The sequence below is a fragment of the Parus major genome, chromosome 10, assembly GCF_001522545.3.
Source record: "Parus major isolate Abel chromosome 10, Parus_major1.1, whole genome shotgun sequence".
Lineage (NCBI taxonomy): Eukaryota > Metazoa > Chordata > Aves > Passeriformes > Paridae > Parus > Parus major.
In genome coordinates, this window is record NC_031779.1 from 17,576,547 (window position 1) to 17,604,152 (window position 27,606).

The 27,606-nt window shown below is 47.8% G+C and overlaps 4 protein-coding genes across 6 annotated transcripts; 2 read left to right on the plus strand and 2 right to left on the minus strand.

Annotated features, from left to right (window-relative positions):
- The first annotated feature begins 121 nt into the window (after positions 1 to 121).
- On the plus strand, positions 122 to 10,024 carry RASL12 (RAS like family 12). Of its 3 annotated transcripts, none has more exons than XM_015638930.3 (6): positions 122 to 490; positions 6,312 to 6,428; positions 6,525 to 6,581; positions 7,641 to 7,714; positions 7,799 to 7,989; positions 8,750 to 10,024. In XM_015638930.3, exons 2-6 carry the CDS (start codon positions 6,320 to 6,322, stop codon positions 9,132 to 9,134), a joined length of 816 nt encoding a protein of 271 aa, XP_015494416.1. In that variant the 5' UTR covers positions 122 to 490; positions 6,312 to 6,319; the 3' UTR covers positions 9,135 to 10,024. The 3 variants fall into 3 exon arrangements, with proteins under 3 accessions (XP_015494416.1, XP_015494412.1, XP_018863474.1); XM_015638926.3 differs by lacking the exon at positions 122 to 490 and adding an exon at positions 3,696 to 6,047; XM_019007929.2 differs by lacking the exon at positions 122 to 490 and adding an exon at positions 3,696 to 5,476.
- Positions 2,077 to 3,895, minus strand: KBTBD13 (kelch repeat and BTB domain containing 13). The gene has a single exon (XM_015638923.3). It carries the CDS (start codon positions 3,863 to 3,865, stop codon positions 2,483 to 2,485), a length of 1,383 nt encoding a protein of 460 aa, XP_015494409.1. The 5' UTR covers positions 3,866 to 3,895; the 3' UTR covers positions 2,077 to 2,482.
- SLC51B (solute carrier family 51 subunit beta) lies at positions 9,681 to 15,615 on the minus strand. Its single transcript, XM_015638931.3, has 5 exons — positions 15,425 to 15,615; positions 12,776 to 12,875; positions 11,974 to 12,114; positions 11,481 to 11,571; positions 9,681 to 10,723 (listed from the first exon to the last, which is right to left on the minus strand). Exons 2-5 carry the CDS (start codon positions 12,813 to 12,815, stop codon positions 10,504 to 10,506), a joined length of 492 nt encoding a protein of 163 aa, XP_015494417.1. The 5' UTR covers positions 12,816 to 12,875; positions 15,425 to 15,615; the 3' UTR covers positions 9,681 to 10,503.
- Positions 15,616 to 20,250: 4,635 nt separating this feature from the next.
- Positions 20,251 to 25,506, plus strand: MTFMT (mitochondrial methionyl-tRNA formyltransferase). The gene is made up of 9 exons (XM_015638882.1): positions 20,251 to 20,390; positions 20,822 to 21,034; positions 21,425 to 21,547; positions 22,354 to 22,456; positions 23,013 to 23,088; positions 23,646 to 23,737; positions 24,276 to 24,357; positions 24,667 to 24,749; positions 25,057 to 25,506. The coding sequence occupies exons 1-9, from the start codon at positions 20,266 to 20,268 to the stop codon at positions 25,255 to 25,257; spliced, it is 1,098 nt and encodes a 365-aa protein (XP_015494368.1). The 5' UTR covers positions 20,251 to 20,265; the 3' UTR covers positions 25,258 to 25,506.
- Positions 25,507 to 27,606: the final 2,100 nt, after the last annotated feature.

Sequence of the window (27,606 nt, forward strand, 5' to 3'; positions counted from 1 at the left end):
ATGCTTTATTCCTGCTCTTCTTTAATGGCATTGAAATGGAAAATGTGGCACCCTGTATGTCCTAGGGAGATATTCCTGGGGAGCTCACAGGCTCTTGTTGGAACTCCCAGCCCTGTTTTTCCTCCTGCTTTCCCTTGGTTATACAAGCTTTTATTTTTGATACAGCCCTTATAAGGCAAGTCCATCTACAGACAACTTTTCCTTACATTCCCCCTTGCCAAGATGATGTCACCTTAAAAACGAGACTTGCAAAAGGTTAAACTGTGATTAGGCAGATAGCGTCGCCTCAAACTGTGATCTTTGGCGGAGCAAACACCGTGAGGATGGAAAGGGGAAGATAAGGGTGCTGTGCTGGAGCCAGTGGTGCTGAATTCTGGTGAAGCAAAGCACACTGGCAGCATTGTGCCAACTCACTGTCCAAAGGCTCAGCAGCTTCTCACCCTCCTTAGTAGTTTGCTTGGTCCTGGATCTTGGATCGTTTCTTGCAGAGGTAAGAAATGTATTCTTTTTCATCTCTAAAATTATTTTATCTTACTTTCTTGATCACAGTCTGGATTGATGGATGCAACAAATGGCTCTTGGGAGCGTCCCTGCCATACTCAGCTGCCTGCCAAGACTCAAACTTTCCCTCAAGTGCTACACTTAAAATCTTAAAACCTTTTGCATTTTGTTGACAAATACCTTTGTAAACACCTGAACTGTCAAGAAGCAGCATGTGGAGGTGGGGAGGAGGTTGTATCACTTGATGTCGGAGCTGGAGGGAAGGAGTGAGCCTGCCAAGTTCTGTGGTCCAGGGTTGGCCACAAGAGCCCAACATAAATATTTTAGTAACAGAATTATTTTAACTTCGTTTTAATGGATGTTTAAACTGTTTGTTCAACTTAAAATTGTTTTAAAGCAACATGTTTCTATGTGCTGCTCTCAGGAGAAGACAAATGTTAGTTGGCTTTATCTGGGAAGGGGACAATTGATTTGATTTGATTTGATTTGATTTGATTTGATTTGATTTGATTTGATTTGATTTGATTTGATGGGTTGCTGTAATATTGCACCTGGGGAATGCAATGCTGCTCAGCTCACAATGCCCAAAGTGCAGGGCTGGGACAGGTCTGTCAGTGTCCCCTGCCTCCTCTGTGCCACCGCCAGACCTGCAGCTCCACCGGCAGCAGTCCCCTCACAGGTGACATCGGGGTGGTGGCCTGGCCCAGTGGCAGAGAGCAAATGGTGACAAGGTGCATCCAGTGGTTTCCCAACTGGCTGTGGGTGCAAGCTGGGGTTTTCTGGTTTGTTTTGGTTTGCAGTTGCATTGAGTGGGTTTATTCTCAAATGCGGGAACTGTTTTGAAAATGCTGAGAACTTGGCGAGATCAGCAGCGGAGGTATTTGAGGCATCCCAGCTGGTATCCCTTCCGTTCCTTCCCAGCCTGGACAGCACAGGCAGCCCAAAGCCTGCCCCATGGATGGGAAACCAGCTGAGCTGGGGTCTGGGTTTGCTGCTGCCCTGGTCCCTGTGGTGACAAAGGGGAGCTCTGAGCTGAACCCTCAACACCAGGTGATGGGATCTAATGGGAGCAGCTCCTCTGGTTGCGGAGCTCTGCCAGCCTGGTATCACCATGTAATGGCTCCCTCCCCCTCATTCCCTTTTGGCACTCTGTAGTTTCAAGCTTTGCCATGTCCTCAAAAGACCCTGACTTGGCTCAAACAAGTCCCTCGTGAGAGGCAGGACTTGCCACTCTGTTGGGTCTGTGCTAGGGCCAGGGGGTGGATCGATTGACGGTTCCCAGGTCCCAGAAAACCCTTGGCACATTAAGCACCTGATACCCAGGAGCTGCCTTCCTTCACTTCCCATCTCCCCTCCTCCCAGGACCCCGCTGCAGCCACAGAGAATTCCCAGGGGAGTGCGGGGCTCTGTGGGAACCGCACTCCCACGTAAGGCTCTGAAACTGAGCCGCAGCTGAAAAAGCATTCAGGGGCAGAAGCAAGTCCTGACACAGATCCCAATTAGAAGGTATTTTCCTTCAGAAGCACGGGAGAAGAAAACCCCAAACCTAAAAGTAATGAAGAACACAGTAATGAGTAGCTTTTCTATAGCTTTCCTTTTAATTCTGGCATGTAATGAACAATTTCCCGTCAAGGAAGAGAGGAGGTGGAATGCTGCACACCCTCAGAGTGCAGTCAGAATAAATAAATCCCATGTTTGCTTCTTTGTGGTATCTGTCCTCTGCAGAAGCCACAATGTCCTGCACACATCTGGCTTGTGAGCTCATGGCTGACAGGACTTTGTGCCCATGCAGGGCAGGAAGAGGCAGACAGCAGCTGCCCTTTCCCTCTGGCAGGGTCTACTGTCACTTCAAAGGTCCAACATGATGCATCCCTGGACCTGAGCACAGCTCTGTGAAGGAGGAGAGGAGCCCAGGGGAGCAGTGAGTGCAGAGCTAAGGCCATGTGCAAGGAGAGCACCCTGACATGGGATGGGGGACCAGCTACGTCGCGATGTCGTGGTCACGTCTTGGCAGCCGCAGGAGGAAGGTCTGCAGGGAGCCACTGCGTGGGAAACCTGCCCGCTCCTTCTTCTGCTTCCAGGTCTCCTCTTCCACAGAGTAGAGGAGCGTCAGCATCTTGTTGACGGTGTAGATGGTGTCACCCCTGACAACAGCAGTGAAGAGGGCTCCCTTGCTGTTCATGAACTGCCCGGGCAGGGCACTCCACTGCCGAGATGTCAGGTTGAAGCAGTCGATGACACAACGCAAGAAGTCGTCGTAGGGGCCATTGCGCATGACGTAGAGGTTGTCACGGTGGGCCACCATGCAGTGCCCATAGCTCTGGTGACGCTTGAGCTCGGTGATGGGAAGCCACGCGTCTTGCTGGGTCTCGTACTCGTAGATGACAGTGGTGTCCAGTGGCTGCCACAAGCAAACGAAGATCTGCCCCAAGGCTTGGGCACAGGGTGCTGCCGTGCTTGGTTGTGGCAGGTCAGAGACAAACGTCCAGGTGCTGGAGGCCAGGTCGTACCTCTCCACGGACTTGAGCGAGATCTTCTCGTACTCGCCACCGATAGCATAGAGGTAGCCCTCGTGGCCCACCAGCCTGACATCATAGCGCAGCTGGTGAGGGCTGGGGAACTCACTCCAGGCGTTGGCATCAGCATCGTAGCAGAAACTGCTCTCTACCACCTGCTTGTTGGCTCCGTAGACACCACCCACGATGTAGATCTTATTATCCATGGTTGCCATGCCGGCTAGGAATGTGCTGGCGCTCAGCGGAAGGCAGGAGAGGGTCCTCCATGTGTTGGTGTCCTCATCCAGGTAGCAAATGGTCCTGGAGAGGTCCTCCAAGAACTCAAAGGTGGGTGTGTGGGCTCCCACTGCCACAAAGGTGCTGGGTAGGAGGGCTTCCACATAGGCCAGTAGGTCATCAGAGAGGCAGTCCAGGTACTCCTCCAGCTCAGCGTAGCTGTCCCTGATGTAGAGTGCAGCACAGTGGAAGAGATCCAGGAGGCCGAATATGGCAGCAGCTTGGTACAGCAGGATGCAGTTGTCAGAGTTGATGGAGTGGATCAAGTACTTGGCCAAGGACTTCACCTGCAGGAAGGCAGCACATTCCACTGCCTGGAAGGTCTCCTCGCTGCCAAGGATGGGCCTCTCGCCTGCCAGCACCCGCAGCATGGCAAGGAACCCAGCTGCACTCAGCTCCCCCAGCCCAATCTCCTCCTGCGTGCTCTCCCTCATGCCCGAGCGGAAGAGGGCACGGAAGTACTCACTGCTCTCCACCAGCAAGGTCTTCTCCACCGAGAATGACTGCTCCTCCACCCGGATACACACCCGCTCCGGGGGCCCTGCCTGGGAACCTTCCTCCTCTGGGGTCATCCTTACCCAGGACCTCAGCAGCTCTCAGGGGTGGGGGAGCACCCGATGCCCCTCTGTGCCCCAGCACAGCCCCCACTGGCCTTCTCTACCCTTTGATGCCTTTGCTGCACTGCCCAGTGGCCTTGTAATATAAATACCTTGGGCTAAAGATAGCTGAGCTCGTGACCGGGGCCCTTCAGAGGCATCCGCCAGGCTCAGCTGCCCACCCAAACTCAGGCAGGGTTCCAGCGTCACCAGCCAGCACTGGACACAGCAGAGGTGCCTGGATCATCCCATGGAGTATGCCCAGATACTCTGGAGAAACTAGGTTTTGCTGTCTCCACTCTCAGGCATCCTCCTTGTAATGCCCTAAGGAACATCCCCAGCCTGGGGAGGGCAACACTTTTGCAGGGCTGGGAAGTGCATATGGCCATGCTATTTGTTTTCCTTTAAAATGTGGAGTTTACAGCCAAAGGAGGTAAACAACATCAGCAAATCTCATTGCCACCCAGCTTGGCCATGGGAAAGGGGCTTGGCTGTTCCTCAAGCGTTGCCATGGGCAGGGAGAGACATTTCATTGCGATCCTTTCCATGTCAGCAGCATCTGCAACATCCATCCCAGCTGCAAGGAGCCATAAGCCAGCCTGTGCTTCACCTGGGGATCTCATGGTGAGAAAAAGGAAGTGCAGCAACCTTTTCTCACCAAAAAAAACCCCCTCTGGCCCCAGGGCTTGCCCAGGTCCCCAAAATACTTGGCTGTGGGAAGAGATAAACCCATTTGGTGACAGAGGTTGACAGTGAGGAAAGTGTTATTTGTGGCACATCACTTGTTTGTGCGCTAATCACAGCTTTTTCTGGCTAGAAATCCCATTTCAGCTCCGCTGTGGGGTGCCAAGGAAGGCTGTCAACAGGGCTCACTTGGGGGCTTCTTCCTGGATCTCCCCATCACTACCTATAATTAATTTGCATCTGGTGTTTTGTTTTGATGAATAATTTAACCTGAGCAGCTCATCCTGTTGAAGGTCTATTTTTTGCTCCCTCCTTAACCCCCTCATCCCAGCAGCTGGGAACTTTCCAGGCAGTGCATGATGGCAAAGCTGTTGCCTCAATGTCATGGCTGAAGCAAGTTCCCCAGAAATCTGAGTTTAGGGGAGAATGGGAGAGTTTTGCACTTGCATCACTGTCATTGATCCTCACGGATACTCAGCTTAAAACACCACGCTTTTCAGCACCCTAGACCTGTGACCAAAGGGGGTCTGGGGTAAAGGGTCCTCAGAGGGGCACTGCTTCCCACAGAGGAGTCTTCCCTGTGATCCTCATCCTCCCCATCCCTGGGGCTTACAGGGACTTCCACAATCCCAGACTATTTTGGGAGGGTTTAAAAATATCCCGCCTGTATTAACGGGCAATATTCCCAAGGGTGCAGCAGCCCCGCATGGCCACGGGGCAGCCTTCGCCCCCCAGCCTCGGCTGTGGCTCCCCCCGCAGTCCCTCGGGGCCGGCCCAGGGACCTATCCTGTGGTCCCGGGCACTGAGCCCTATCCCAAATGGCTGTGATCACCATGACAACGCCGACTTCAGCCTCCGCCACCTAGTCGGGCTCAGAGCCACTGGGTGCCGGCTGATGGATTGGTGAGTACTCCCCGGGCTCCCTTTTCCTCTTGGGACCAAGTCTTTTGTGTGGGAAAAGGGTATTTCTCTCCCTCGAAAGCCTCTACCGGCAGCAGAAGGTGCCTGTGCTTAATTGCATCCGAAGGAGCCGGGCAGGTGCGCAGGGTGGCTGGACAGGCAGCTCCGGGTGCCGCTCCTGCCTGCCGGAGGTGTGATGAGTGCGCCGGCCTCAGCCGCGACAGAGGAACCAGGCTTGGGCTCGCTGGGGACACGGCGAGGAGCTGAGGGCTCAGCAAGGTGCCGGGACTTGGCGAGTTGGCTACCAAGCCGAGGGACGGCGGGTCTGGGGCCCGGGGGTCCCTGCCCAAAGCTGGGGGAGCTCAGGGTGCCGGCGTGTGCTCTGCCGGGGGGACTGTCCTCGGGGTGGCCGGGACAGCGTGTCCGGCCCCGCGGCGTGGCAGCTTTCCTTACAAGGAGTTTGGCTGGAGCCCGAGTAGCGGGAGCCGCGCTCGCCTCCGCCCGCCTCATTCATCGCTGCCCCGGCCCCGCGCTCACGGAGAGCCCCGCGTCCCCTCCGGCCGCGGGTTTTAAGGTGGGAGGCTGCTTTTCTCTTCTATTTCTGGGGTGTGACGGGTGAGCTGGGGGGTCCTTCTCTTTGGGTGGGGTGCTGGCCGCCACTGTGGGATGAGGATGCCAGCGAGCCTGGCTCCAGGATGCGGATGGAAGAGAGGAGAACTCTCACCCTGGTGCTGCTGAGCCCTTCTCTCCCCCAGGCTGGGGCACCCACGAGCCAGGCAGTGAGGTCTCCATCCGACACGGCAGCGGGTGCTCCACGTCCCCCTGCTCTCTCCCACAGGACCGAGGATGTCCTCGATGTTCGGCAAGCCCCGAAACAGCAGCGAGCGGCCGCCCCAGAGTCCCCTCCCCGAGTGCAACGTGGCCATCCTGGGGTGCAGAGGGGCCGGCAAGTCAGGTGAGACGGGCACCCGCAGCCACGGACAGGGCATCGGGGAGTGCCGGGGTGCCGTGAGGAGGTGCCTGCCTCACCTGCCTCTTTCACCTCCTGCAGCTCTGACCGTGAAGTTTCTAACCAAGAGGTTCATCAGTGAATATGATCCCAACTTGGGTAAGGCATGTTTTTATCCCATGGAGCATCCTTTCCATCTCTCACGTTTCCCATGAATGTGGCATGTAATGGGAAAGAAAAAACAACCCACCCAAAATTATATAACAAACAACAAGAAGGGCTGGATTTGACCCAAAACCATCTGCTAAAACAGAGGTGAAAGCAGTGGCCTGGGAATGTTGGCTCTTCCCATTGCCCCCAGAAAACCAAAAGCTGAATTCTTGAAGCTCTTTGAGGAACATCTCATGTCTATCAGGCAGGGAAAAGGCTGAGGGAATGAGGATGGGTGCACGGCAGGCGACCCTGGGGCTGAGTTTTGCACTGAGCAGTTCTGGGCATTTTTTTTTCCACTCATTTGAGTAATTAATAACTATTTTCCTAGGGCTGACTCCAGGCCATGCAGAAGAACCATAAATGATTTATCGGGGACATTAGGGAGATATGGACCTTGTCCAGGAACCAACTCCAGCCACTAATAATTTAGTGACTCTTAGAAAGAAGGATAAATCCTTTCTTCCTCAGATATTTTTGGGAATGTGGTTTCATCTTCCCACGTCAAAACCTTTCCGAAACACATCCGTTAAAAGCTGGCCCAAAGAAAGCATCTTTCTCCTCGGGGAATGGCTCAGCGACTCTCCCTGCCTGCCCTCCTGCCAAAAGAAAGGACTGCTCCTCTCACTTGATTTATTGGGAAACAGTCCCATGTCAAGCCCCCAGCTTGCTTTATATCATCAGGCCATGGCTTTTAGATAAGGGCCAAGCCCTGGGTGCAGTGAATTATTGTGCCAAGCTCCTTACCCTCCCTCCTTCTCTTGTAGGAACCCACACTTGTAGCACATGGGGAGAAATACGTGCTCCTAGCCAGGCTTTCCCAGCAACATCACCCCCAGTCCCCCAAAATAATGTCTCATGAAGGAGTAAGGTGGGAGGCATTGGTGGAGGATGCTCCTCATCAGAGCTGAAGTTTTTCCACGGTGTCCCAAACATCCTGGGCTTTGCTTGGCTTTGAAGAAGACAGGACGTGCCAGCCCATCCTCACAAGTACCCTTCTTCTTGCAGAGGACACCTACTCCTCAGAGGAGCTGGTGGACCAGCAGCCTGTGCTCTTGAAGGTGATGGACACTGCTGACCAGGTAAGGCATTGAGGGGATGATGACCAGCTGGACCATGGCTGGATCACAACTGGACTGCAGCTCAGACACTCCTCTCACACCCAGGATGGCCCCGGGAACTGTGAGCGTTACCTGTGCTGGGCCAGCGCCTTCCTTGTTGTCTACAGCATCGACAACAGGAAGAGCTTTGAGGGCTGCCAGCGCTACCTCGAGGTGCTCGCCCTGCACGCGCGGGGCTGCCAGCGCCGCTGCCCCGTGCTCCTGCTGGGAAACAAGCTGGACATGGAGCAGTACAGGTATCGGGCACGCGGTAAGGCTGCCAGTTCCCCATGGGAGAGAGCTCACAGATCCCTCCAGCTGGCATGCAAAATCTAAATCTGATTTCTACATGGGTATTTCCACCCCATTAGTATTTGCAACATCCTCCCACATCTCCAAAGTTTCTTCTCTCCTGCCTGAGGGCTGATGTGTTTATTTTGAGCCCATTGGTATTTTCAGTAGGATGTTTTTTGGCTGAGTGGTGAGGCAGCGTCACCATCCCTGGCAGGGCTTGAGCCAGAAGAGCCCCTCTGGACATGCCCTTCCTTTCCCTGGAGCCCTCTAGTTCCAGCCCCACTGCCAGGACTGGATGTGCCCAATATGTTTTTTTGGCCTTTTGTGCTGCTCTGTGGTCCCATGGGTCCCTGAGTCACGTGCATTGCTGGAACCCCCGCGCTCCCAGGATGGAGGTATCCCCCTCCCCACAGCAAGGACCTGCCCCATCTCCTGCTTCCCAATGCACTGTCATCACACTCACCCCTGGGTTCCTGGAACACATCCCTAACAGGGGAAGCTGTGTGATTCCCCAGGGACACACAGAGACCATTACTCTGGGATTTTGGGAAAGGCAAAAACTCTTTTGAATTCATGTACCTGCATGTCCCAGAGAAAGGATGGGCAGGTGCTACCTTGGTGCTCTTTGGGAAGGAGGCGTGGGATGCAGGATTACCTGCACCCTTTTCAGGTGGCTGCCATGCCCCAAAGGGATCCTGCACCCATCCCTTCCCCTCTCAACAGGCAGGTCCCCTCAGCAGAAGGGATGTCCCTCGCCAGCAGCTTCGGGTGCCTCTTCCATGAGGTGTCGGCATGCCAGGACTTCGCTCGGGTGCAGCACGTGTTCCACGAGGCCGTGCGGGAGGTGCGGCGCCAGGCGGAGTGGAACCTGCCCGTGCAGCCGCTCTTCATCTCTGAGGAGAGGCCCTGCCCGCCCATGGCCACGCCAGTGGCCCTGCCCACCCACCACAGCTTGGCCACCTGCACCTTCAACACCCTCTCCACCGTCAACTACAAGGAGATCCCCTCGGTGGCCCAGGCCAAGCTGGTCACCGTCAAGTCCTCGCGGGCTCAGAGCAAAAGGAAGGCTCCCACGCTCACCCTGCTGAAAGGCTTCAAGATATTTTAGGACACATCCCTGTGGGCTGCAGAGAGGGAGGAGAGAGACCCTCTGAGACCTTCCATGATGGACTCACAGGCATTGCAGCAGCTGCTGGCAGACAGTGGCCCCGGCCTCTGTGCCAGCAGTGGCAACTTGGCGAGCAGGCAGAGTGCCAAGTGTCTGACATGGGCTGTGGCATCGCTCTGCCTGCCCCTGCCCAGTGCTGCTGTGGTGTTTGCACCTTGTCCTGCCACTGGCACTGAGGCCAGCTCAGTTTTCTGTGAGGATGCAGCAGCTCCCAGAGGAGCTGGAGCTGTGGATACCATTGGGAGGGCAAGGGCCGGCCCCACAGCTGCCAGCCAGCTTGGGCACCTGACACACAGGAGCCCAGGAAGGGAGAATTAATCATTAATCCAGCATGGAGACACCCACCTTGTTCATCCCACAGGTCCCCAGCTAAGCAATAAGTAGGAGAAACTTTTATTTTTTTAAAATCCAAATAAAAAGGTGCAGATACTGTTTCAGCTGCTTAAAGGCCTCAGGCAGCCTGAAAATGATACCCAAACATCAAGCTAAGTCACACCAAAATTGCTGCTTTTTAATTAACTTTTTACACTACAGCATCCCTTTCCAAAGGCTTTGCAAGGAGATGCTTTGCTGACAAGGACATGGTCTGAAAAGCCTTTGTCTAAAAGACTGATGCATTTTCAATACGTATTTTCAATAATGTCCTCAATTATTTCATGGCTTCTACATGTGCCCAATGAAGGACAGAAAGAGAATCCTGGAGCAGATCAGGCTCTACCTGTGCCTGAGCCAGGGCCAAGGGCTGGGTGTTTGGTTTCAGGTGCTCTATCAGGTTAAATGTTCTGCTTCTCCCTGGAGTTGCAGTTACTTTATGGAGTAAAATATTCATGTGTATATTTGTACATACAACCATATAAATATATATATATATGACCTTACTGACAGATTCAATATGGCATTTTGATCAACCACTTTGGAAAGTATTTTAATAAAGAGGATTCTGAAAAAAATAAAAATGCCTCAGCTTCAGTACTGCTGTTTTCCTGATGGGAAGTGAGGGTGCCTTCCCTGGCTGACTGCAGGCCAAGCTTCCCACTTCCTCTCCTGGCTCAGCTCCCACCTGTTTGCAGCACCTGAGGGAGGAGACGAAGCTGGCACTGGAGGGAAGGCTGGAAGCAGCTGAGAGCAGTGAGGGAACACCAGCTAGGCAGGAGCTGAGCCCAGGGCCCCTCCTGCAGGTGCAGCCCTGCTGCTTTCTTGTTTCACCCTTTTCTTTCCCCAGGCTAAACTGCATTTTTAATCTTGCACCTCTATGAACAGAGATTTCAATGCCTTCCTTAAGGCCAAAATGGGCTGACTTCAGCTGCCACTATATGGCCTCCTCAGACATCTCTGTGTACAAGGATGTGACAGTCCCGTCCTTCCACTGCACTGTCACATCCCCTGGTCTCTGGTCCTGGGGCCCTGGCTCCTGCTTTAGTGGCTTAGCCGGGCTGTATTCCTGCACAGGCACCAGGGCTTGCTTGGCATCCAGGTCCGCCTCCTGTGTGGTTTGTGATGATTCTCCGTTTACGAGAGTCTTCCTTTTCCTGCAGGGAAGGCACAACAAAGACACACAGAGTGAAGCAGCAACCCCAGCCCACATCCGGGGACACTTATCCTGGTGAGGATCACAGCCAGCAATTTGCGCCGTGTCCCTGGAACACGCCAGCTGCCTCTGGGCAGACGCCGCCAGGTGAGCTGTGCCAGGTAAGTGCTCTGAAGTGTTTGAGCACACAAAGCTGTGGGATTCACACTCAGAGAGCACACAGCTCCTGATGCCAGGAGCAGCACGCAGCCAGCCATCACTAGAGGGAGAGCGAGGCAGGCTCGTAGGGTTAGCTCTTCTCTCTTCTGAAGACAGCAGCTCTTGACACAGTGCTAAGTTTTCGCGCTGTAGCAAACAGCGAGCTGCTCCTCACCTGCAGCGTTGTGCAGCTACTGGGGAACTGTGTGGACATGTGGATGGGGAAAGGCTGGGAGTCCTGCTCCAGAGCCTCTTAGGAGAGAGCACCTCACACCACAGTTATCATCACACCCCTCCCAGCAGCCCTGCTGGGCTGGGCAGAACTGTGCAGATCTTTATTCAATCCGGGGCTCAGAGAAGGGGCTTGTTCCAAGTGATGCAAAGCGAGCAGGCATCGGGCAAGGTTTTATAACAAAAAATGGTTCAAAGGGAGTTTGCCTTTGCTCTTTTTCCCATCACTCAGGGCTTGTCCTACCCTGCCAAACCCCTGTGTCTGTTTGCCTTGGGGGATTTCAGGGCACCACCACACACCAAAAGATTCTCGAATTTTCCTGTCTCACCTGTTTCGCACAATGTTAATGGTCAGAAGAACAAGACCCAAAATCATGGTTGCAAGGGAAAGCGCAAGAACAGAGTAATTCCATGTTGAGGCTGAGGGAAAGCAGAGAGGCAGTGTTAGCAGGCACAGTACAGTGTGACACACAGAGCCTGGCCAGGGGTTTTCTGAGGACACCCAGGATGCTCTGTCCTTGATTTTTGTGGCTTTGAAGTTGACCTGTTGCTATGTCAATCTGCTCCCTTCACCCTGCCAAAATCACAGGAGACCTTTGCTCTCTTGGCAGGCTTTGCCTGGAAAGAGGCTGAACCCCAGAGACACTGTCTCAGCAAAGCCTCCTGCCTGTCTTCATCTATGGCCTGCTTATTCCAGAGGCAAGACTGAGGCTTTGTGTGTCTGTATCACCTCCTCAGGCAGTGCCCTCAGGCATCTCTGTTAGGCAGGAAAGTCAACAGCCAAGGACTGTGTCTCAGCCCAGGAACACCAACGGGACTTACGGTCTTCTCTGCGGAAGAACCAGAGCAGCTCCTCCAGCTGTTCCGGTTCCAAGCCCAGTGGAAGGGTAACATTGCCTGCTGTGTGCTCATCCACATGTGTGCTGGCCAGGGTGGCTGGGAGGTACTTGTGCTCTGCCTCAGCTGTGGTGGAAAGTGCAATAGTCACTCACTGCAGCCCTTCAAACTGGAAGTAACCTTCCCCTTCACCCCCAGAGTTGCCCAGCACGTCTCTCCAAGCAGGCAGAACACAGCAGAGTGCACAGCCTGATTGCATGCACTGAGATGTGGAGAGTGTTTTTGGCTGCAGACCCCATTATCGTGGGACACCAGGGCTGCAAAGACCACAGGATGCTGGTCTTTCCACATTTCCCATCTCCCATCATGGAGAGGCACCTCTGTGTGCCACAATTCACCAAACAGTTGCCCTTGCCAGGACCAGCAGTCCTGGGAATTTTACTCTGGACTGCAGTCCTCCAGCAATAAATTCCTATTTATCAGGCTGGTTTATATACACAGCTTGACTAGCAATTTTTTATCAGAAAAGCTTCAGTGTCTGCAAAGAAACCAACACATAAGTGTGGCCAACCCCAGGCACAGAACATACACACAGAATGCAGATGGGAATGACACTCAGCTCTGGAACTGGGGTGCAACTTTTTCCTTGGCTCAGCCACGCTGCTGCTGTTGTATACTGAGGTGAATAGCCCCACAGAAAGAAAGAAACTGTATTTCCTGGGAGTTAAGGTCTTTGCACATGTGACCTACTTCACCCACACCATTATTCTTTAATCCAAGACTCTACCTTGCAGCAGGAAAAATGGGATTATCCAGAAGAACTTCATATTTGAATATGCAGGTGGGATGGATCACACCTTCACAGTATTTCTTCAGTGTGGAGATTCCTGCAAAAGACAGAGAAGCTAAGGAGTTGAGAGAAAACCTGCCTACTCCAGCTCTATTCAGAGAGGGGATCTCATGTACCCAGCATCTGTTTCCTCCTGTGAATGTGAGTCTGAGCTGCCAGGACAGGGTGCAGAAATCCCTGGACCACCAAGGTGACAGCAGAGGGTGTCTGGCATGGCATCTGCTGCCTGGGGTTGGACCCCTTGCTGAGGTGAATCTGTAGAGATGTGAGCTCAGCTGCTGTGAGCCAGCCCCTCCCCAACTAACAAAGCTTCCCTGCTTGCTCCCCTGCCATAATCCCTAGAGAATACATACTTTGCATGTGACTACCTATTTCCAACCCATGGATGGCAAAATAAGGGTGTGGAGATGAGGAAATAGAAGGCTGAGCTCCAAGAGGAGGCAAGGCTGACTTGCCACTGAGGCTACAGTGTCTCCCATCCCTCAGGGAAACAGTAAGTCCTCCTTGACCTTTAGTCCCTCATTTGTAAGTGGCATCAATCCAACTTTTATGGCTGCTTGTCCAAATCAGTTCTTGAGCCTGCTTCAAAAGGACCTGCCCTGGGCAGGGGTTCCTGGCTGTCCACTGTGAGTTGGTGAGACATTGAGGTGGCTTTCCCCAGCCCACTGCTCACTGGCTATCACCCACTGGCAGGTCAACGATGCCACAACACACAGGTGTCCCTCAGACATTCTGGCCCCACAGGCCATTAATTATTATAGGAATACTTTTATGACAATCTGATACTCTCAGCTTTTACCTGCCTTTGCTGTGTGGCCTGGTGCTGTCTGAAATTTGCTCACAATCATGTTCCACAGTGCCAGGCATGTCAACAACACTATTGCTGACTCCTCAGTGAAGCATTTGTCCCGTCGGTTATAGACCTAATGATTGCTTCTATTTTCCCCTCCATTCTCAATGTCTTCACAATTCAAAGTTCACATTTTATAGCTAACCAGGCATGCAGCCTTACTCCCTGCTGCCAGAAAACCACCTGCTAGCAATTTTTTGAGGAGGGGACTCTCAAGCACGTGGTCCACTTTGTATTTCAGAAACTATGGGTAAAGATGCTCCCTGCAGTTAGGTGTGCCAATTACCTTTCTGTCCAGGTAACCTTCAGTTTATTCACATGGATCACTCCTCACAAAGGAGGAAATAAAGCCTTGGTGTCAATGAAAATAAGTTACAAGTCAGCTACACTCTAATAGGAAGTGGCACTTGAATGTGTAAAATCTTGCTGAGCAAGGCTTCTGAGTAATCATTTGCTCGAAGAGGAATATTTGACAAGCATGTTGTTGATTGAGTTTATATTGACACCTGAACATTTTTGTAATTTCTTTCTTTTTGCAAATGGGATTTTAACATTTGAAAAGCTGCAAAATCTGTACAGTATTACATATTTCAGGAACAAAGAATTACACACCAATGCTACTTGAAATCCTCCTGTGGATCTGTGGACTTTGCTAGCATTGAATGAAATCTCAAGATATTACAGGAAAATGACAAGGGACTTCTTTTTGCTCTATGCACTGATCCCAGCACTTAAACGGTAAAAACCTTTTTCATAATGGAAGCCCTTGAAGATCTGAGACATATCACCTGCAGAAGGCAGAGCTGAGGGACTGATGCTCTAAAGGCTGACATAATCCAGCAGTGGGGCTGTGTCATGTGGGAACATGGGAACACACACATGCACAGCTGCACGTGGACTCTTTCCTTCCAGGGCACAGCACGTGGTGCTGTGAAACCATCCTGTGCTTTCCATGGCGGTTTTTGTCAGCTCTGATGTTCACTGTTGCTCACCAAGACACGTTTTGCTCTCATTCTGCAAATTAGAAGTCTTTAGACATGTATTATACTGATTTAAGTAAAGATTGGGGGAAATCTTTTGGAAAGACCATCAAGTACAGCTTCTGTGAAGATAATAATGTCCCTCTAGGCTCTGTATTCAAAACTCACTACACAATATGGGACAGTGTATTTAGAACATCTCAGTCTTTTTAAATTAGTCTCTTCTTGTCATCCAGACTCTCACTCTCTGGTGGTTATCTTAGCTGATTGTGTTAAAATTGGTCAGTTATTCCAAATACAGTATTAAAGTGGGATGTCCTGTCTTTGGGATTCATAGAGGATATATACAGAATGTCACACCACAGCATGCAAATGGATGGTATGGTTTTTAAAGGTACATTAAGGTCTGAGCTCCATTAAGGAACACAAGGAATATTTGAAATATAATATTTAAAATATTAAGGCAAGAAGGCAGTCTGTGCTATTTTTTGACCTCTGTAAAGTAGAAAGCTAAAGAGCAAATCTAAGTTATAGTACACATTTTCCTTTGACTGATTTTATATAAAGGAGTTATTCCAGCCTGTTTCTTACTCGCCGTTCCGACAATCTCTCCTTAAAAAATCTGCCTTCACTTAAAATTTCCACGGATTCAAGCTTTCTAACTGGAATAAATAAATAAGCCTTTCTTTACAGATAGCTATAAATTAACCCAGCAGCCAGTGCAGCAGGAATGCCCGTTAATCTCTGCTAACTCACCAGAAACATGCAGTTCCCAGCAGGGAGGAAGCTACATTTCTTCTTTAAGCCCTGTCATCCGAAGACATCTCCTCCGAGCACCGTGGTGTAATACAAGGTTCCCTGTGCTCCTGCTCTGGGTATGCTACCAGCTGTGATTCATTCTGCTCCTGAGTCATGTGTGAAGGCCAGTCCAACAGGTGAGGTACACTCCAGCCCCTGAAAAAACACACCTCTTTAGTGGGACCATTTACAGCACGAGGTGAATGACCTTTTGCCAAAGAATGAGCTGTAGCAACTTCCAGTTTATTTGCTCAAGTTATTGGCATAATCAGTATTAAAAGAGCAGGCTGAGTAGAATGACACTCAGTAATAAGTTACCCTGCAGCTAAAATAAATGATAATGTTCACTCCACTTGGCTCAGTCCTCATTGCATACAGGAAGCATGTCCTGATAAAGCACATATTATCCTTTTTTTTTTTTCCCCTTTTTTTTCAATGAATGACCATTCTAAGGCTGTCAGAGAATTTTACCAGAGCAAACAACTTTGCCATCCCAGTTTCACAGGTACTGGTAATGCCTGGCTAAGTTAATAGTCTGCTAAGGGCCTCTGCAGATGGATGTGCTGCTTTTTGTGCCAGTCCCATTGGGAAAGGAGGATTCCTCCTCCCTGAAGTACACGATTCATGGATGGAGCTGCACACTGCAAAGCAAGAGAGATGCATCTCCCTGATGGGCTTGGGACACATTGCTAGCTCTGGTTAGCTCCAGCTGAACCACAGATGGTGGGTGTAGTATCCTTATGTTTGTCCTGTTCTTGTTGTTTTCCAGCTTGAAACAAAGTGTTCAAGGCCATGTTTGACAGGGCTTGATTGGAGCAATCTGGTCCAGTGGAAGGTGTCCCTGCCCACGGCAAGGGTGTTGGAATGAGATGATCTTTATGGTACCTTCCAACTCAGGCTATTCTATGATCTTTGGGATTGAAGATTTGTTCTGTTGCAATTAATCCTTTGAATCCCATCTCACATGCAGAGTTTCCCTGTGAAATATCACCCAGCAGACATGTGCTCCCCAGAGATGTTTCACTGCTCAGCCTCAACCTGGCAGCAACTGGATGGGAGCTCAGAAACGCATCCCCCAGGAAACAAGAGCTGCTCCCTGCTGCTGGAGGCATGTCCATCCAGGACATCCCACCACATGGTAAATTGTGCTGTCTTTCCCTCTCAATTCCAGCTGGATCTTTTTAGAAGTACCACCACAGTGGGAAACACTTTTCTAGCATCTTTGTGAGCTTTTTGTTGCCAGGGAAAGGGTGCAAAGGGAGAGGACAGTGAGTGGTCTCACAATCAAACCCTCTGGCCTTGGGAAAGCACGAAGAAGACACTTGGCCCCTGCAGAACAATCTCTGAGGAGAGGGATGGAGACACTGGCCATGGTAAAGAGGTGACTGTAACATGCAGATGCTGACTGCAAAACCCCAGAAGGTTCCTTTTCACCTCAATTTTCTACATGGCTTGATGTATATATCTAGGGTCAGCATGCAGGTAGGTGGCTGAGATATGTTTAGGACTCAGGTGATGTACACATAAATAAAACCAGTTCCCCACTGGTTAGAGTTGGCTCTTGTGCCCAGTAATCCTCACCTTTTCCAGAGAATGACAAAAGCGTTCCTCTCCAGCCAGGGTGTGAGTATGTGGTTCTGTGTCTCCCCTGACAACCCTGGCACTGGTTAATGGGAGATATCTTTTTACTTCTTGGAGACACTTTCAGCATCTTTGGCCAGGAAGCAAAGTGGAGATAAGATCTGATTTGTGCTCTGTTTCCTCCTCGGATTTGTCTTCACTGCTCTTGGGAAGAATTTGTCTGACCTTGGTGTTTTAATTTTGCTTATCTTTTTTGATCCCTTCAGTGTCTTTGACCTGAAATGCCTGGTTACAGAATAACTAAACATTCAGGGTTGGGGTTTTTTTTCTTTCCATGTACAAAAGCAGAGTTCAAATGCAGCAGGAAAGACAGATTTTTTTATTTTATTTTTGTGAAACAATGAGATAGTTGCTTTCATTCTGAAAAAATTTATATCAAAATAATCTTTGGTTAAAATTCACAAACACTGTGTCAAAGACATAATAGTGAATAACAGCCATAATGTGTTTGAAATGTGCTGTCATAGCAGAGCCAAGGATGAATTACGTGGGAGCAAGTGTACTGGAGGGTATTTAAGTCCACTTCAAAAACTCACTGCAAATTAAACTTTAATTAGTTTGTGCATAAGCCTGGCAAAAGCTCAGCATGGAGTTACAGCATTTCCAGGAGCCTTAACTACAGCCAGAAGTGAGAATCCATCTCAGGGCTTAAGTCCTGGAGGAACAGAAGTTTAAACTCAACACACAGTGACATGTTCAGTGCCTGGATCTAATACCTGGAAATTAACGCTGAGCAGCAGCTGGATTCTGGGTTCAAACTCACAACTTTTGAGCAATCCAGACACACACATACATCCCTGGCTTTCTGAAGTGTTTGTGATAAATCCAGGGCTTCACCCAAGACCTCAGAGAACTAGTATTTGCTGTCACCACACAGGACATCTCCTTCCAGCCTTTCTTCCAGCAATTGCCCTCACTGCCTCTGGAAACTATGAGTATTTTTCAGCATCTGAGATATTATGAGGTCAAATTTTTCACCATCTGAGATAAGGCCTGAAATTACACTCTGTGCTGAACAGTGCTCCTCTCATTTGGGGCCTGACAGCCATGAGTGCCTGTAATCAGTTATTGTGCAATGATGAATTGTTCCCTGTTTATGATAAGTCAAACTGTTTGCCTTCCCTTCTTTCCAATCTACCTTCCAACCATGCTGGGAGCTTTAATCTCTTCTCTAACATAAACCATTGCTTCATCCTTGCTATCCTCTTGTTTATATTTTTATTTATTTTTACTATAAACTTTAATGTACACACTGAGATAAGGTGACCAGAGTTAAGTGTCCTGCCTGTGAATAAACCAAGTATTTTCACAGGACTCCCCAGGTAATAGAGAATTTTAAGTTTTTTGCATATTTGATTTTTACATAGTGATTAGGAAATTACCTCAGTGTTTGGCAGCATATTCTCATTTTCTCAGGGTGCGGGAATGTAAGCACCCCAGCTAGGATTGCCTGACTTTTTTCAACTTGTAATAGCAATTTTTCATTCTTTTCTCCTTATTACCATCACAGGAGACAATGGCATCTTCAGAGTCTTAGAGAAGAAAACCCTAATGGTGAGCAAACAGACATGAAAAAGGGAAGGAATATACACAACACTGTGTAGTACAACATAATATTTCACTTTTTTTATTGATCCTTCCCTCACGTATCTGCCATAAAATTCTGCCACCCCTTTTCCAAGTAATTTACATATTTTCACAGGCATATAGGATATTTACAGATTCTCACAGTCCTTGCTGCAGAAATTCCTAGTGTCAAAGATTGTAGGATAGACAGTGATTTAAATGTGCAGGGAATTTGTGTATGTGATTTACATTAAAAGCTACACAAATAAACCATCTTCCCATGGGGTGAAAGAATGTACTTAGCAGAATGATAAAATATTTTCATACTTATGTTATGGGAGGAGACAGTTCTTTAAGTGGTGATTCTGACCCCATCGTTTACAAGAAAACATTCCTTGAGTTACTGTCACTGTTAAAATGAAGCTGCCCATGGAGTGAGAAACTGAAATCTGTTTTTCAAACGCTGTCAGAACCAGATCAGTGGCTGTGGGGTCAACACCCCTTTCAGTCCCTGACATTTTCTGCATTATCTTCACACCGAGGCAGCGCGGATAATTCCTCATCAGGGTTAAGGGGCCTTGGGTGACACCACTCAGGAGCATGGACTCTGTGGGGCTGGAGCCTCAGGGCAGCACAGACCCTGAGGGCCGCCCTGATGGCTTCCACCACCCCACACCAAGATCACAGAACTGTTAAGAGTTGGAAAGGACCTCTGGAGATCACCCAGTCCGAGCCCCGACCAAGGCAGGCTCATGTGGACCAAGTGACACAGGTGAACGTGTCCAGGTGAGTTTGGAAGGTCTCCAGAGAGGGAGACTCCACACCCTCTCTGGGCAGCTGTCCCAGTGCTCTGCCACCCTCAATATAAAGAAGTTCTTCCTCAGGTTGAGATGGAACTTGTATTTTAATTTATGGACACTGCTCCTCATCCTGTTGCTGAGCACCACCCAAAAGACCCTTGCACTACCATCTCAGGAGGTATTTTTATGCATTAACAAGATCCCCTGTCAGTCTTCTTCAGGGTAACCACAATATGAAGGTATTATGGTCTTAGAGAGTGTCCAAAGGAGGCCACGAGGATAGGGAAGGGTGTGGAATTGAAGATGTTATGAGCTCTATGAGGGCACTTGTTGGGTCCAGCCTGGAAGAGACTGAGAGACTTCATTGTGGTCTTCAAGATCCTCCCGAGGGAGAGCAGAGGGGCAGACACTGCTCTCTCCACTCCCGTGACCACTGACAGCACCCCGGGGAACGGCACAAAGATGAGCCAGGGGACATTTAGGTTGGACGTCAGGAAAAGGTTTTCAGAAGGTGGTCGGGCACTGGAAAGGCTCCCCACGGAATGGTCACGGCCCCAAGGCTGCAGAGCACAAGAAGCGTTCGTACAACGCTCTCAGGCACAGGGTGGGATTATTGGGGTGTCTTGCGCAAGGGTATGGGTTGGACCCGATGATTCTTGTGGGTCCCTTCCAGCTCAAGTTCGCACAAAACCCTGATTTTATGACAATGGCGGCACCGCCTCAGTGCTGAGGGCAGCCCCTCCGCGGGGCGGGTCCCGCTGCGTCATCGCCGCGCGCGGCGGGAGCCCCGCGATGCGGGCCCGGGTGCTGCGCGCCTGGCGCCAGGGCGTGAGGGCGGCGGGGCCGCCATGGCGGGTCCTGTTCTTCGGCACCGACCGCTTTGCCGTGACCGCCCTGCGAGCCCTGCGGGCCGCCGGGTACCGCCTGGGCACGGGGGAGAGGAGTCCGAGGGGAGACGGAGCCCCCAGAGAGGGGCAGAGGGGAACACGGGAGACGGGGAGGGAGGGAGGAGCCTGAGGGTGGACGGGGACGTGAGGAGCGCGGAGCCTGAGGGGACACGGAAGGGGCTGGGGAGGGTGACAGAGGGCTGGGCACCGAGGGATGGGAGATGAGGGCTCGTGATGAGGCTCAGAGGTTATTGAGGGATGGGGTGGAGTCGCGCGGGAGGAACCGTGGGTTGGGCAGGGAGGACGGCAGAAAAGTGGGGGGAAGGAGCCTAGGCGTGTGACAGGGTCCAGGGTCACACATTCTCTGGGGATTGGCACAGGGCCACAGCGAGGGGTGGAGGTGCTCCAGCCTTCACCTCAGTCTCCCTGCACGACGCCTTCAACGCCTTGTTCCCCCTCAGGGAGCCCAGCCAGGACTCGCTCGTGTCCCGGCTGGAGGTGGTGACCCTGCCCTCCCGCCTGCCCGGGGACCTGCCCGTGAGGAGCTGTGCCAGGGAGCTCCAGCTGCCTGTGCACGAGTGGCCACACACGGGACCCGTGGGACAGTTTGATGTGGGTGTGGTGGCATCTTTCGGACGCCTTCTAAGCGAGGACCTCATTCTGCAGTTCCCATAGTAAGTGTGTGGACTGCTTCGTTAGCAGAGCTGCACTCTCGTTTTAAGGCAGCATCTGTGATTTGCAGTAGGTGACGTCAGCTTCCCTGTGTTCATATGCTTAGCCTGAGCCCTATTGCTGTCATTGTGAAGTTCAGTGTTCTTTGACACATGGGTGTAAATTTATGCAAATATTCAGCAGAATATGTTTGCCTCTATTCCTCATGTCTGTCTGTGTTCACTGAGAAACTGAAGTTTATATAGTGTGACTTTTCCTGCAAGTGCATATTTAAGCCAGTAACACATGAGAAGATATGAGCTGATTGTAGTTTCACTGTAATATATGTTACACTCCATTTGCGTATGTTTCAGGTCCCATTCCTATACTAAATTGTGAATATTTCATTCCAGTGGTGTGCTGAATGTCCATCCTAGCTGTCTCCCACGATGGCGTGGTCCTGCACCCATAGTCCACACAGTGCTTCATGGTGATAAGGTGACTGGGGTGACAATTATGGAAATAAGACCAAAAAGGTAGGTTTGGTGTGCTTTGCATATGACTCACTGTTGCCTCTCAGGACTTTAAATAACCACTGCTGAAGTCATCATTTAACTCATTCTACATAACCACTATTTTTTTTAGTGTGTGTGATTAATTTTAAAGTTTGAAACACTTCAAAATGTTCATCTCACTATATGAGATTTGCCACAGTTACAGTATTTTAATAAGTGTGTAATTTGCGCTCCAGGGCTCTTCTTTAACTCTTAACATTATCTCAGGGAACAGACAGAGAGCAGTCACACAGTTTTATCAATAGGCTTGGTATGACAGTACAGAAAAGATCTGGTTTTCAGACTTCAGAGTCACCTGTAACATCCTGTAAGTGAACAGAAGACAAGAAATTGCCTGTCTAGACATGAAAGAGATTAAATGTTTTAGTTTCAGCCCAAACTCTGGCTTAAAAGGCTTGTGAAAATACATTATTTTAGTTACCTTTTTTTTCTTAGATGCTTGTCTAATAATAAATCCTGGGAAAGTGAAACAGATTTCCTCTGAGTATTTCAGGTTGTTTCTTCTGAGATCTCATGTTCTAAACTGTAAATGGTGTGTTCATATCAGTCTCAGCTTGCTGAGGAGAATCTTGCTGCCAAGAGAGATCTGGCATTCTCTTGTGTTGTCTTATGAACCATTTGATAATGTGAAATGACATCTGAAAAATAGCTTTAGAGGGGATAAAAAAGGGTAATTAGTAACTGAGCTAATGTACTGAATGCAGACTTTTGAACTGCTAATTAAGCTTCAGCTTCTGCAGTAAGGTTGTATGTTTTCTACCTTGCAGGTTTGATGTAGGTCCAATTATTAAGCAAGAAGAGGTTGCTGTTCCTCCCCACTGTACAGCACAGGAGCTGGAAGGGATGTTGGCAAAGATGGGTGCAAACATGGTAAAGTCCTGCCAGCTGTGTAATTTCTGGCTGGTACTTTGCTTTTAACATGTACAAACAGAATTCTTACTAATCTTGTTCTGAGCTGGCTTCAAGTTTAGGAGGAGGATGATGTGAAACTTGGTGTTTGTGAGCATTTTGCCTTGCTGAGAGGAGAGCTCAGTGGTCTGTGATCAGGCATCAGTATCAGTCCTGTGTTTTGCTGTTGTGTTTCTATTCAGTGAAGAACCCAAATCCTGTCTGTGGAGACAGTACAGGTTCTTTCATTTAAATGAATATCTGCTTTTCTATTTTAATAGTCAGCTTTTGTCCTGTTCTGGGATTAATATCAGAGAAGAGATCATCCATAAAAAAATACTTGCGTTTTTTAATTGTGATTCAGTGTGAAGGATGTCTTTTCTGTGTCTGTTTGTAGGATAAACATTGTCTGAATATACTGAGCCAATTTTCTAAAAGCTTGCAGGACAGTTTCACTGCTGAAAAAATAAGTTTTACTTTGTTTATTATCTCTTGAACATAGCTTGACTAATACTCTGTACAAAATTTAATTTTGCAGCTGTTAGCAGTTTTGAAGAAGTTGCCTGAAAGTTTGAAAAATAAAAAAGAGCAGCCAAAAGAAGGAGTAACATTTGGTAGGTACACATTGTTCTTAATGAGACTTTGTCATTTAAATTTTTTCCTTTATCAGCTGGAAAACTAAAGTTTCCTGCCATGCTGAGTTGTAATTTTTTAAAATTAATTTCTCAGTATGCTCTCTTCACTGCCTTCACTGGCTTAAAAAGTCGCACAGGAGAAAAATGCTTCACAATTCTTCAGACTTACTACATTAATGGGTTTTTTTTCCAGTTACTTGTACAATGTCAAAATCACTATTGATGTCACAAAATCTGAGCTTGTTATTCTTCATGATTGTAATGCAGACAGGGTTACAAGTGTGCTTGTAAGTATCATACAAGTTTGCAGTGCATAAGGTAAATAAAGGGAACAATTGAGAATAAAAAATAATCCAAATTTAGGTCTTTACAAAGTCTTTTCTCCAGTTCTTGTCTGAGATACCTTGGCTGGATGGCAACTATTGACCACTATTGGTCAGGAAAAACTGAGGTTAAAATAGAGTAAAGTAGTACAGCTGTTTACTAAAACATGCAAAGCAAAGTAAGAAATCTTCTAATTTATCTTTTCTCTCTAGCTCCTAAAATCTCTGTATCAAGGAGTTGTATAAAATGGGAAGAGCAAACAGCTGCACAAGTAATTCGACTGCATCGTGCAATAGGAAGTATGGTGAGACTGGATTTTTTGGAACCCTTTTCTGTCCTATAGCATGGCTGAGTTTGGTGTAGATATTTTAATTAATCACTAAACATCAGTTTTAGTTATTTCAGCCTCTGTAAACCTTGCATGTGTTCTAAAATCCTGGTAGTTTATCATTAGAGGTAGAATTAATGTGCAGGAGAATTTTCATGGACTTGATTCCAAGTGTGAAATCAGCTCAAAAATTTTATTTTGTTTCCTTAGCTCTGAGATTTTCCCTGATGTATTTGAGAAGGTCTGGAATGCTGCAGTGACATTTCTGCATGGCAGTAAACAGTGCAAACAGCCACAGTGAAGAGCTGTTGTAGCTAATTGCTTAACTCATTTCTGCATAGGTTAGTGGTTTGAGTTGAGGAAAGGTAATGAAAACTAAGTCTGATAAGGAAAATCTATCTAGACATACAGCTAAATTTTCCCTTAATGTTATTATCACAGGTATTTTGCCTAAGGAAAAAATTGCCTGGAAATGTGAAAATATTCTCAATATATCATCTGTTTTTGTTTCCAGTTTCCATTGCAGACACTCTGGAAGGGTACTACCGTTAAACTCCTGGATTTTGTGGAAGTGGACAATATCCCTGGTTTTCCTGGTATTTACTCTTAAATTATTAAAATTTTAAAACATTTTCTTTAGGAATCTTGAGTGCCATGTGGGTCAAGGTGTATGACTGATCAGGCCTTAGTGAGTGTTCATGGGTCAGATATGAAGTAGTGCCAGAGAATGACTGTTCTGATTGTTTGTGTTCATTTGGTTATAAAAAAACTCAGAATAAAATAAAATGTTTTACAGCAAAATAGTGACTCAAGATGGTTACCTTCCTTCAAAGGAACAGAAGTGATTCAAACCTTTTCTGTACTTATTGGCATAAAAATGCAGGGTGATCTTTCTTTGCTTTTAGATCAAATACTAAATGACTGTGGAGTTGTTCCTGGTTCAGTACTGTTCCATAAAATGTCCCAAACATTGATAGCTCGCTGCAAGGTAGGCTTTTTCCGTTTGTTTTATATCCACTGCCCTAAAGATGAAGTTTTAGTATTTGTGTGGTGCATAACTTTTGTCTTAATTGTCCATTGTTAGTCTCCATACTAGTTTAGATCAGTACCAGCTGTTTTAATACCTTAAACTTTTAATTTCCATTAACCGGCTTTGCACATTTGCAAACAAGAATTTGACTTGCAGGCCTGATGACACTGAATAAAATGTATTCTGTAAGCCAGCCTATGGGAGCTAAAGATAGCTTTAAACATGGAAGAAGCTCACTGCTTTTTTTTTTTTTTTTTATTTTTAGGAAGGCTGGGTTGGAATCAAAACAGTCATTTTAAAGAAGAAGCTTACAGCAGTTGACTTCTACAATGGATATATGCACTCTTGGTTCCAGCAGAATCCAAGAACAGTTCATCAGGAATGCAGATTTCAAACACTCAAACTTAGCACGGCAAAAAAGACTCTGAAAGAGAGGGGAATATTGGCAAAGGATATAAAGCAATAAATGTATTTTTTAATGTCTGTAAGTTAATAGTAATATAAAATATTTCAAAGCCCACCTATAACATGAAACTTAATTAAGGGATGTCTTCCCATAGTGTTTGATCTTACTGTCATGCACATGTTTTCTTGGTGGGCTCCTGAAGATACTTCTTCTCTTTCCCCATTAAGGAAGAGAATCTCCATGAGCGCTGTAGATATTGAATAAATCCCTGTTTCCACTGTTGAGAAATAAATTTATTTTTATACAACATTTTCAGGGTTTTTTTGAGGACATTACTTTAATCTGAAAATACTAAAATCCAGTGAGCTTTTCTAATGCTCACTGAGCCTTAGACTGTCTAGTTTGATATTCTTGTGGATCCTAAAATTGTCTTTGTATCCCTACATTGAGGTAAATAACTTAGCTGAGAACATAGGAGAATCTTTTCCTGTCCATGATGATTTTCTTCCTTCCCCTTTCTGTTTTCCTATCCTGGGATATCTCCCACTTAAAATTTTTGTGCCCTCCATCCAGAAAATATGTTCTACCATTTCATTTTCTGATGGGAGAGGTTTTTACCTGATGAGGAGTTAATCTAATCCAAGATTTTCCTCAATCTGTCTTTGCTTAATGGCATATAGAAGGTATATATATGTATATATATTTATATTTTCTTTCATGTCAAGAACCCCAAGACTTGTGATTCTTACACTTTCTTGTCTTAAAAGAAGTAATGTTGCACTGAACAGCAGAGCAAAGAGTGGCTGTATCTTAGGAGCTTTTCTAATATTTGCTAACCTTTTCCTGCTGTTTCTGGGTTCTACTGAAGTAAAAGCAGAAAAATGTAGAAAAATGTGTCATATCACAAGGATTAAAATGTTTCTGAAGAAGCATCTGTTAAAGCAGCTGCTGCAGTATTTTTCTTCTATTGCCATTAGTCCATCAATTAACTGCCTCTGACAGGTTTTCCAAAACACATGGTCCTCCAAGAAATCCAAACTTATGAATCAGAGTCAAAAGCTGGGAACAACAGCAAGGTGGAAGGAAGTCAGGCTCCTGTGGAGAATTCCTGTTGTTCCTGACCACAGACTTGGTGCAGTTTGTGCTGCAGAAATTCTAAATCCGGCAAGTTTGCTTCCAAGAAAATGATGTATTTTTGTGTTTTGCTCCCTGCTACTTTTTGCAAGTGAAAGTTGTGGAGTCACTTCTTTTTTTTTGCTCTGTCCAGATTAGTCTGTAAACGTTAGTAACCGCTTTATGCCAGTAGAAGGGTGGGTGGGTCAGTGAGGTTTTTGTGTGTTTGTGAAGATGGTGGGTGTTTTGGAGCGTTTTCTGGGGCTTGCTACCTCACTGTATGGCAAAACCCCACCACCACAATTTAGAGATAATTTTAAGCACTAATGATAAAGAGTTTTGAACTTAAGTGTTTTACTTAACTGAGACTCAACAATTTCAGTGCTTCAGGATCCAACTTTTCAGATGTTCCAGATCCCTAGGCACTGGAAAATTAGTTCTTGTTCCTTATAACCTGAGCAAAATGAACAGCAAGGCATGACTCTCGCAGAAAGAATACAGTCAAAAGTTCAGGCAAAAAAGTCCCAGTTAAAAGCTTTTAGATATCCAAACTGTTAAATCAGCAGCTTCTTCCTAGAAGTGACTTGAGGAAAATTCTTTTAACTCCTTTGTGTTTCTTTCATCCTCAGTTTTAGGTCATGCCCGGTGTGAGACCAATTGCTGGCAGACAATAATTATCTGGTTCTCACTAAAGCATAAAGCAACAGGAAAAGTTTCCCTGTGTTTTTGGGAAGTTCGAGGTGGTGTGTGCCCAGAATCCCTGTAGATGGAGCTCGCTGCATCCCTTTTGGGTGAAAACCAAGGACAGCTGGACAGAAGATGGTGAAAATCCGGTACAGAACGCCTTCAGTTAGTTGTTTTATAGTGAATAATGTCTAAACCATATTGCAGCCAGGATCCCATGTACTTGTAACTCAATCTTTTAATCTGTGCAGGTTTGCTTTAAGAATTCTTTTGCTTTCTGTGTGAGAGGTTATAAAAGGTTAGACTGTTCTGTGTTGTTTAACAGTTGATGTCCTACTCTGAATATGCACAGCTTTACCCAAGTCATTTTATGGAGCAAAAGAAGGTAAGATTAATTTAATTTTTTATGAAAAAGGTCTTTGGCATGCTATTTTTGGCATGGTAGAGAAGTTTTAAATGGAATTGGTGTTCCCCAGGCAGCTGTTAGCTAGAATGTCTCTTTGGAAACTTTGCTTTCACCTGGCTCTGCAGGGATTTAACTCAGTAAGTAATGAAAATCTGATTATTTTTGCAGAAGAGACAAAACAAAAATGGGGCATTCACTGATGAGGT

Excerpts from the sequence above, each read along its gene's own strand:
- KBTBD13 (XM_015638923.3), bottom strand. The coding sequence starts at position 3,865 with ATGACCCCAGAGGAGGAAGGTTCCCAGGCAGGGCCCCCGGAGCGGGTG.
- RASL12 (XM_015638930.3), top strand. The coding sequence starts at position 6,320 with ATGTCCTCGATGTTCGGCAAGCCCCGAAACAGCAGCGAGCGGCCGCCC. Across the intron at positions 6,429-6,524 it reads CAGAGGGGCCGGCAAGTCAG|CTCTGACCGTGAAGTTTCTA; the intron begins GTGAGACGGGCA and ends CACCTCCTGCAG. Across the intron at positions 7,990-8,749 it reads CTGGACATGGAGCAGTACAG|GCAGGTCCCCTCAGCAGAAG; the intron begins GTATCGGGCACG and ends CCCTCTCAACAG.
- SLC51B (XM_015638931.3), bottom strand. The coding sequence starts at position 12,815 with ATGAAGTTCTTCTGGATAATCCCATTTTTCCTGCTGCAAG. Across the intron at positions 12,115-12,775 it reads CCCATTTTTCCTGCTGCAAG|CTGAGGCAGAGCACAAGTAC; the intron begins GTAGAGTCTTGG and ends TTTCCACCACAG. Across the intron at positions 10,724-11,480 it reads ATTAACATTGTGCGAAACAG|GAAAAGGAAGACTCTCGTAA; the intron begins GTGAGACAGGAA and ends CCTTCCCTGCAG.
- MTFMT (XM_015638882.1), top strand. The coding sequence starts at position 20,266 with ATGCGGGCCCGGGTGCTGCGCGCCTGGCGCCAGGGCGTGAGGGCGGCG. Across the intron at positions 21,548-22,353 it reads ATGGAAATAAGACCAAAAAG|GTTTGATGTAGGTCCAATTA; the intron begins GTAGGTTTGGTG and ends TCTACCTTGCAG. Across the intron at positions 24,358-24,666 it reads CAATATCCCTGGTTTTCCTG|ATCAAATACTAAATGACTGT; the intron begins GTATTTACTCTT and ends CTTTGCTTTTAG.